This window comes from Platalea leucorodia, assembly GCF_965183815.1.
Source record: "Platalea leucorodia genome assembly, chromosome: 5".
Classification (NCBI taxonomy): domain Eukaryota; kingdom Metazoa; phylum Chordata; class Aves; order Pelecaniformes; family Threskiornithidae; genus Platalea; species Platalea leucorodia.
In genome coordinates this window covers 53,059,570-53,069,779 of record NC_138827.1, presented here as the reverse complement: position 1 = coordinate 53,069,779, position 10,210 = coordinate 53,059,570, and the positions used below count along the sequence as shown (strand labels likewise).

Genomic DNA, 10,210 nt, shown 5'->3' with positions numbered 1-10,210 from the left:
CCGCCATGCACACACAATAGGTCTCCACTTCCTTGTTCTTTAATACAAAAGTGACACTGTTGGCCCTAGAGTTCTAAAAAAGAAATAAAGGAGACAAATACTGACTTTCAGATCTCTGGATCCTCTTGCCTTTTGCTTCCTTTAATCCACTCCATCCCATTTCAGCATAATATCTAGAAGGCTTTTCTTTCAAGTTTAAAAAGTATGTTGCAGGAGTAAAGACACAGCGAGTTGGATATAGCGACCTCTTTTCTTCTACTCCTTTTGTCATCTCAGAGTTTTTTCCAAAAGGTAGGAAAGCATCTAACCTTTCAAGGAAAGCGATCTCGATGCCTTCCATGCCTCTGAATGTCTCCCCCCTGACCAGGCCTGTATGTACAAGACTTCAAAATTCCCCTGAACTTGCAAAGAATTCAGTTTATGGAATTCTTATGCATTCTACTTAATCTCTACTCCTATTAAAAATGTTTTGATAGTTACAAACAATAAATATTCACAATATCAACCAGAGCCAGCCATTCCGATAAAGGCTCAAGATTTTTTTTTGATGGAGAAGAGAAGCAGGAAAGGAATAGAACAGCAGAAGGAAAAGAAGAGCAAGAAAAGAACCAGTTCAAACACAAAGAGAGAATTCATGACATTTTGTTTAGCACTGATTTATGAGAACAGCAGACAGGGAATTTCATTTATCCAGGATCCTAAATAAATTCAAGAAATAGTTCATAGCCTGACTCAACAAATCTCATGGTCTCCTTTATTACCTAGACTATCCTTTTTATTTTTTGTTAAATATACCTCTGCAGGGCACAATCACATACAATCAATACGATTGGAAAATTACATGAGCTCTATCCCAAGCATATATGCACCAATGTTAAAAAGTTATTTAAAAAACCAAACAAACCAAAAAATAAAACTCCACCCAAAAAGGTGATGACTGCAGAATGTCTCGGGGAGACTTGTACGGAACTAACAAGATCAAAGAAAACCAGGCTTACAAAAAACAGGAAAAAAGTCATCTATAGAGAAATCCCACAACTGGAAGTAGATGATTTCAGAGAGGGGGGTGGGAGCTGTCAGACAGAAGATCCCACAGCTCTTCCTCCCTCCTCCCATGCATGCCTTGCCTCACACCTCTTCCTCCCCATAGCAACAAATACAATGGGGAAAGAGCTCAACACTATGCTACCAGTTACAGAAAACAGGGAAAAATAATCAAGCTACAGCACAGTTGCTAAGCTGACTTCAAGGAAAGCTCCTCTTAGCATAGAGGCTGCTTACACAGCAAGCAGAAGCCAAAGGGGTAATGGGAACTCCTTAAAATTAGAAAAAAACCTGAAAGTCATTTGATGTGCTAGATTTGCCCATGTTAGAGCAGCTTCACTTAGGAGAGGCTGCGGATTAAAGGTACCAATTGCAAACTGTGCAGCAGCTGTGACACGAACAGGGTTTCTTCTCTTCTGTCTCAGGTTGCTTTAAACATTTATAAAATGCTGCTACCAGGTTTCTTTTTAAAAAGCTACAAATAAAAAGGTCAGTGCACACATCCAGTTGTGGGATCCATCCAATACACAATCTGGTTTGGATGCCAAAGACTTGTGAGTACTGTCTGCCACAGAACTATTAATATATCTCTTTAACATAACAAAGAAGCAAATAATTTCTTAAACATCAAATACTCCACAAGATTTTTTTTTTTTTTTGCTTACAGATATATTTTCCCCAAATACATTTCATATGTAATTCCATCATCTCTAATGCTTTTTATTTTCAGAGACGCTGCACCACCTGTTGCTTCCATCTTTCCCAAGACTGTATTTTTCAAATTGAAGTTGATAATTTTCCTAAAACTTTCAGATCTTAGAATCCGTTGTTTCCTGGAATATGAAAACATCCAATCTGTATATCCAAAGACACCTGCCTTGGTGGATAAAGCTAGGCACCTAAACTTTCCCAAATGCTGAACACCTGGTAGTTTGCACTAAAATCATACACAAACTCACTGGAATTGCAAAGATTGCCTGGGAAAGATCAGTTAATTATTTAGGCTACTAAGCTATAGGCATCCCATTTTGATTATTATGGTCACATATTTCAAGCTTTAAATGACTGGGATGTTCCCAATGCAGGCAAATCCACATTCCCACATGCTCTTTTTCTTGAGAAATTTCAGAAAAAGCTGCACCCTCTTTGCTTACCATAGTGTTCAAAGAGTTTCCACGGCATACTACGCTTGCCATGGGGAAATAAAATTATAAAGAAAATCAATACTAAGCTTGTTCTCCTTTCCCTGCTCATCAAGGCTCTACCTGCATCACAAGTGCCTCGAAGACTGTGACAACACTACATTCTTCTTCCTACACAAGAACAAAGACCACATGTTAACTGCATAAGGACACTGTGCTGGGATAACATTCCCAAAAATTGCTTACTTATATTGTATAACTTGAACTAACTTACTGTGGCCTCTTTCAGCTCCCTGACATTTCAACAGAAAATAATGCAGTTGATAACAGTTGAGTATGAAGAAGAGAATCCCCAATGAAGTTTTTGACATTTCAGATTATATTTGATCTGAGAACAAAGTAATTTATGCTACATAATCTGTATGCTGGTATGCCACAAGTAACAACCACCCAACTGTTAGCACCAAGGCTATACCTAAAAGGTGGCTCAGAAGAGCTGTTTCACTTTCCTCATAAATTCAGAGTTTACATTTACTCAAGCAAGGCAGGTGTTTTTCCAGTTCATGTCTAAATTACCATTTAGACAACTCAAGAACTTTTGCTTCCTTTTTTTCATCCAGGGGAATTGATTTATTGTGATACAAAAAAATTAAGTTGCTGACACACTGACTTTTTTTGGTTGTTTTTAAATTGGTGCCACCAACATTAGGAGATTGAAGTAAGAAGTGCGTGTTTTGGAAAGTGAATGATGACAAACTTTGAATATGAAGGTAACATCATGCCCCAGTCTTGCTCTGTGTTCCTTCTACCTATTCTAGGACTACAAAAACTTCTTTGTATACACACAGACAAGCACAAAACTTGCAGGCTGCTTACATGTTTCCCCCCCCATTTTAGAACAAAGATGATGAGATGGCACTCCTGCTCTTGAGCCTGCTGATAATTAGCACTGAATTTCTTGGACCATAAAAGTGGATCTGAAATAGCTAGTCAACCGAAGATACGTTATATTGAGGTTCTTCAGATAACTACCCTGTAAGTCTGCTTCATTACAGTCAAGATGGATAAATGGGAATTGCAATGGAAATGAGGGTTTATGCTACTCTGACTTACAGATTTCTCTCTGAACCTGAAAACCTTAATAACAGTCTGCAAGAGTTTAAGTTAGATCAAGGAAGGGAAATGCAAGTGGCTTTCTTCTATTATCAATGAAAAGCCTCACTCCTTGTCCTTTCTAATAAAGAATTTGCCCCACCTTACTCAATTCATGCTGTCCAGAGACAATATCATCATACAAGTTTGCTTCTTCCACATCTAATTTAATGTAATGCTACAGTTTGACATGTCTTTTCAGTTCAATGGGCTTAAAAGCCAGTCACATTTGCAACACAGATTTACCTTTTACTGTAACTGAAGAAATTTCAAATCAGTATTCAATTTAGATTTCAACACTTAAAGACAAGGCTTCTTTGATTATATAAAATTTCTATGTTCCTTCTCCCTCTTTAAATGAGCCATTCCGTCAGCTGAGAGAGTGCATGAGAGACTGAAAACACGTCAGAATACCCCAAATACATCTCATTACATTGCAAGTTGTGTGACTAAATGGAATGATTTTCCACAATTCAATGCATGGGTAAGGCTTGACAACTATTAACTTTTGTAAATTGTTATTAGGATAATACAGTCAACTCACAAAACCCTACAAAGATTTGACAATCAAAATGGCTACACTAGGAAAAAAAAAGTGTAAAGCACAAGTCTTTGGCTCTCCTTTAAAGAAAAACAGCAGTTTACCATGTTTATACAGATCCCCCGTTTGCCTACCAGTAGGGGCAATATCACATTTGTGCATCACTGAGTAATAACACCATTAGAAAAGGCAACTTCACAGAAGTTATTGGCTAAGCGAATTCATTTGAATGCTCTGTTTTGAGGCAGCAAGCTGTCACTGTTACACAATCAGGGAGGGTGAATGGGGAAGCCACAGAAGGAAAGGAAGGAAGGTATGGACAAAAGGGAGAGAATAAGGCTCAGAAGAAACTAGACAGAGAAGAACTTGAGCAGAAAGGGGATAACAGTGCTGCAAGCTTGAAAGGTTCTCTGATCTAAATAAAAAAAGTCCTACTCTAAAATGGGAAAGGATACAATAGTATATAAGAGGGGCAGAAGAAAAAGCTTAAGTTTCTCCTATAAAAAAAAAAAAAAGAAAAGAGAACTAGGTCACAGGAAAGGAAGAAGAGATGTTGACAGAAGAAGGAGGAAAATAACACTACAGAATAAACAAACATCATTTCTACACTGACTGAATCACTGTTTGACATACTAAGACTGAACCAAACACTTGAAGCTTCCTATTCTGAGGGGTTTATCCATGCTGGGGCTGAAACCCAGGTATCAACGAGTGTTCAAAGTTGTCTACTGCAGTAGAAAAATCTAACGTACCTACCAAATGATGCAGTAGTGCCCTAACACCATCGTAATACTGTTTCTTCTTGCCCAAGTAGAAAGAACTAAACCACTTTCTAGCTGAGACCAATTTCACTGAGGCAGACAGCATTCCTGTACAACTAGGACAATGATGAGCTATAGAAATGAACGCAGCAGTATACAGTTACTCGAGAAATTTTCATTCCCTAGTTATTTGCTGTAACCATCAATGCTTCTGTTATATGTACAGTTATCTGTCCTCCCATTTCTACTAGTGTGCTTTTCCACAAAAAGGGAAAATTTTAGGTGCAGCTTCCAGAAAGACTTAAAAGCATGCACTGCATTTTACTGTTTGACTGGTTTTATCAACTAAACTTCTGCAAAAAAGCAGAAAAAGGACAAGAGGAGGAAGGGAAAAAACAAAGCCAAAAATCAATACTGTTGGTAGATATTAAACAAACTATTTAACAAGCTAAACTATAAGACTGGGCAAACAGGGCATTCACCTGGACACACTGATCACAAGGACACTATGCACAAAGTACAGCACGGAGAGCTGGATAAAGTAGAAAAAACAACAGGAAGGTCTCCCTTCTAATCCACAGGTTTTGGAAGCATTCACCATATGTAGGCCAGCAATCTGAATAGCTCTTACAGCAGAATTCCTCCCGGGAGCAAAAGTGGAGAAAAAAACTAATCCCTAACCTGGCAAGAAAACTAGCTGGCACAAGTAATAAAAGGCAAAAAGTTTTTTGCCCCTCCAGTTTTTCTTCTAGTGTTGAAAAATGAATCTGTAGATTCAAACTTATCATAACCGTCTTTGAAAATTCATTTTACATCAAGAATTACTCAGTCAAAAAAGGTACATTCTGGGCTTGTCCTCCTAGATAAGAATATTGCACTAATTATCTCAACTAAAGTGAGCTCCCTATGTTAATAAAGACACAGCAGGAAGAAGTAAACTAATTAAAACCAACAAGGCAGCGGCTGACCTGACAGTGGTGCTCTCCACTTAAGGATGGGAGAACAGGGCACGGTGCCTGTGTCAGTTGACTTGTGAGCAGGCTGCCAGGGGAACATGTTATTCATCATCATGCCCAGAGCAGAGAAGGGAGGAACAGACCTGACGGGCTCAAAACTGCATCAGCCTAGCTCTGCTCAGCTCGAAGGGAAGCGGCTGTAATGCTAGGCCTCGAGAAGGAGATATGAATGGATGGGGGCAAGGCATAGATGATTCGTTGCCAAGAGTTAAGAGAGGTTAGAAGAAAAGCAAGCTTCAGAACTACTCTTGGCAATTAAGAGGCCAAAGTTCAACTAAGAGCAAAATAAACCCGTGCGAAGACGTATGGAAAGTGTGGGCGTGGGCGCTGAAAAATGCCTTTATTTTCATTCAGTGCTTCTACCTCCCAGACATTTGATCACAACAGCTGCGCTCATGCGAAAAAATTCTTAAAACATACCCAATATATATACAGATATAACTATGTATATATGTATATATATATTTATATATAAATTTTTATTTAAATAAAAAAGAAAGCTCGAATCCCAAGCCAATATGTGTATCAAATCCTTGACCAGCCAGGTCTGTAGGGCATAATCAAATTCAATGTGAAATAGTATATAAACGCGGTGCCTTGACTGGGCAAATTAAATAATTGCTACTCAAAAGAGTCTTCTGTTTGGACTCTCCTACTGGTAGGCAATAGTGGGACTGTATCCCCTCCCACCCCCCATTTTGTTTTATTTAACAGTATGATGAATGCAAAGCTTAGCCCAAGGTTGCTATGACCTCAGCAGGAGTTAAGGTTAAGGAAAAAACTAAAAACCAAGAAAATTATTGACTCTTGCTTTACCCAACCAAAGCAATGCAGTAATTTATTACATAACCAGTGCTTTCCAATTTAGTAGTCTAACCCAGAAAGAAAAAACGAGAACAGGCCAGGAAGGTGCAGAGGGAGCAGCACTTTAAAATCGTTCTCCAAAGAGTTCTTCATATACAGGGTCTCACCCCAGTGCATGTCAAAAGAGTCAAAAAATGTGCAGCAAGAACAAAATCTCTTTCGTTTCTTTAACTTTTGAAGAAAACATTTAGAAAGGCTTACCCTTTCTCCAACTTATGCTTACAAAGCATCTACTTGGAGAAGTAGCACACTAGATCTATCAAGCAAAATTTGCTTTTCAGCACTTCTTCTGACAGGATCCGTGCTGTACCTTAAGCGGTCATTTTGATGCAACTTTTCCCCTAAGAAAGGGGAATCTAGGAAGGATTCACTGCAGCAGTGGCAGACAAGCTGCAGATTGATTCTCAGGTGTCAAATTCTAATATGCACAGACCTTAAACAATGACAACTTTAAAAAAGAAATAAAAATTCCCATCTATTTTTTAAAGATTGCCATCATTGATGCACCCAAATCAAAGATGTTGGTCTCCTTCAGTAAGAGGCCCACACAACAGCATTACAATTAAATAACTGATGTATCATTGAACAAAAGAAAGAAGAAAAATCAGGTTATAGAGGAAATTATTATGTTTTAAATAATAATAAAATAGCAATGAAGAATAAACAAAGGCAAGAGTTGCTGAGAAGGAGGCATACATGAAAGACCTGTTTCAAAGGCAGTGAGGTCAGTAAGTCCCTCTGTATCAACTTAATTGTATGGACTTTGGGTAAGCTTGTTTTAAAGGCATAGTGAGAAGGGGAAAAAAAAACCCAGCAAACACTGGATGAACTACCATGGTTCACCAGCTCATCGGCAGTTAACATCCTTCTAGCAACTGCATAACCGTATGTTCACTCTGCTTCCTATTTCTAGAGATTCTGCCTTGGTCACGGCTGCACAACCTTCACTGGTTAGTTAAGCCTCTCTACCACAAGCCCCAGCTAACCAGCTTCAGAAATACCCATGGCGTAGTAGACTGGTCTGCATTCTGCTGACCTCTTTAGTCCCAACAGAAAAAAGGCCAGCAACCTTCAGATAAAATAATGTATGTTGGACACTTGTTTTGTTATCCTCTTTAATTACACATGCTGTGCTGGGACATACGCAAAGGACTGCACCTGTCGCATTGCAAAGATTCAGTCACTTGTACTTTAAACTTAAATAATTTAAGCAGTCTGGCACAAGCTGGGGTTCAGTTCCTAGCCATAATGGGAGGAATTGTTTTAAGAATGAAGTTTGCTGCACATCTTTTGACACTGCAATTCACAGCTACTCTCCAACCCTCATTCCTTGTTTACCCTTAAACCATACAAGGAAGCGGCCAGGTTGATTTAGTTGTTGAGAAATTAATGTGATAAGGAATTATGCACTGGGTATGTAATAATACCAAAATAAAAGAAAAAACCTACTTCATTAAGATCATACAATTAATCAAACAGAGTATATATATAATATCTTTTTTTTTAAGCCCTGGGATCCAAGGCGTCCAAAGTTATTAAAATAAAGTTCATTCACAGAACAAAAACAAATTTAATTTGAATTGCTTGCAGATACTGCTAATTTTCATTTTTTTTTAATTAAAAAATGCGTTAATGTGAACTATGTGCAGGATTTGTTTCTAGTAGTTGTGTTTGTGCACATTGCCTCTGGACCTGCTGCTCTGCTACTGCTGTTGCTCCTGGGTTTCTCCAATCACCCCTGGAAAAAAACGTGATGGAAGCTACCAACACCCCAGGCAAAAGAAACTCTGGGGTATGCTGGCCTCACTTCATGGAGCAGACGTGGGCGTAACTCCCGCTCTCTGGGAGTCGTGGTTGTCTCCTCCTCCCTCTGGGTCCTCTGACAGGCTGAGAGATGCTGTCTTGTTTGACAGGAGGCCAATGTTCTCTTGTGTCAAGGCTGATCCATTCGGAACATCACTGCTGAAAACAAAGTTGAGGAGAAAGGGGGAGGGGGTGAAGAGAAGTAATTACTGAGATTGTTCATTTATTTTAAGTAAAAGGACTTCAATATTTGTTGTTGCAGCATCTCAATGAACATTTGCCAACATATATAAACATGTAAAGGCTTGCCTCCCATAATAAATAGGTTGTCTGGTATGATGCAGGTACTTAACAGAAAGAGAAGAACTAATATAAGGCTAATTGAAAACAAACAACACTACATATTTTTAGGGTTCTAGATTAGTTACATTTTGCAAAGTATTTCAGTATATGCCACAAGATGTACAGTATCAATCTTTAAAACACACACATTCCAGAATATTTAACTTATCTGGATCGTTTATCTTTACCTTAGTTGTTTCAATTTCATTACTTCCAGAATTTCATATGGAAAAATTAGCTTCTGCTCTGGAGGCCTCAATCTACTGGTGCAGCACAGGACTCAAGGATTGATTATAGGACTTAATAAGCAATTGAGAGGGATACATTTCCTGGATAAATACACTTTCTGAATAAACATCCAGAGCCCAAACTGCTCATGTAAAGTTATGTAAACTTGACTTAACAAAACATCTGCAGCATTTGAGCTTTTCTGTTTAAAGTATTAGTCTGAATACACAGATGCTTGCAGCCATCTGAAAATGGTTGATGTGTACATTTCCACCATTCTCAGCCAACATCTTATTTCAATTGGCTATCAAATGCGAGTTTAAATCAATCCCAGCATCTACACAGATAAATATTACTGCCTAAAAATAAAAGTGAACTTTGTTTCAAAGTTACATACCTTCCTAGACAACATCCACATCACAAACCTTAGCAGGATGGAATAACTTTCCTCTCACATTTGGAACATTTCTTTCCTTTGAAACTAAAACGGTAGATAGAGATTTCTTTTATGGTGGTTGTTTATCTCCTGCTCCTCCCTACTAATCATCCAATATTGACTAGATGGACTTCTGGTCTTACAAACATTGCAATTCTTCTGTTGCGTTAATTAATATACAGTCTCATTCCACTCACCTACTCATCAGCTGAAACAGCCCTTAACTCATGCTCACACTATAAAATCTTGATTTGTACAATCTTTTCCTAGTAGATGCTTCCACATTAGAGAATGTAAGCCAAGGGTTATTATTCATATACCAGAGAGTGACCCTGATGAAAGTCATTCTCCTGTTAAACAACAAAAGGTTGAAGACCCACGTTACCTGAATGTCAGTGCGAGGTCCTCAGCTGGAACCTTGCTTTGTGGTTCTAATTGTCCATTTTCTGTCTGTTTAGTGGTGCCCAGTTTGTTTTTTATATCCAGTGAAGACTGGCTCTCCTTTAAAAAAGGGACAGAAGAAAAATTCTTTAACATTGTGTTAAAAGAATTTGAGACTTCATCTTTTGGGACCGATTGGAGTCGTATAGTGTAACCCACAAAAGCCATGAGACAAGAAAACAGACTCAGTAAGATACGCTCATCCTCTCAGGACACAGTATTTCCCAAAAGGAAATGATGATTCTTGTAACAAGCAGCAAAGACCATAGACTGTAACAGCACACAGACTTCTGAACACTAGCCTGTACCTGCAGATGATGTTTTCTATGTTAAAGCAGTTTACACAACTCATGGCACAGTGACCTTGGAGACGATTCTTAGTTTTCAACAAATTCAGCGTCACGCTTATTTTCAAACGGTGACAAAATAACAGCAGAGTA

At 38.5% G+C, this 10,210-nt stretch overlaps 1 protein-coding gene across 18 annotated transcripts in view; it reads right to left on the bottom strand.

Moving 5' to 3' along the window:
- Window positions 1-212: 212 nt before the first annotated feature.
- RC3H1 (ring finger and CCCH-type domains 1) overlaps window positions 213-10,210 on the bottom strand; it is a 65,454-nt gene continuing 55,456 nt past the window's right edge. For 4 of the 18 annotated variants that reach the window (XM_082311579.1, XM_082311585.1, XM_082311592.1 and 1 more), the window contains 2 exons: window positions 9,715-9,830; window positions 213-8,482 (listed from right to left, as the gene is read on the bottom strand). In XM_082311579.1, coding sequence (XP_082167705.1) covers window positions 8,329-8,482; window positions 9,715-9,830 — 270 coding nt within the window. In that variant the 3' untranslated portion in view covers window positions 213-8,328. Of the gene's footprint in view, window positions 8,483-9,290; window positions 9,375-9,714; window positions 9,831-10,210 lie in introns of all 18 variants that reach the window. The other 14 variants (XM_082311593.1, XM_082311590.1, XM_082311580.1 and 11 more) reach the window with 12 other exon arrangements.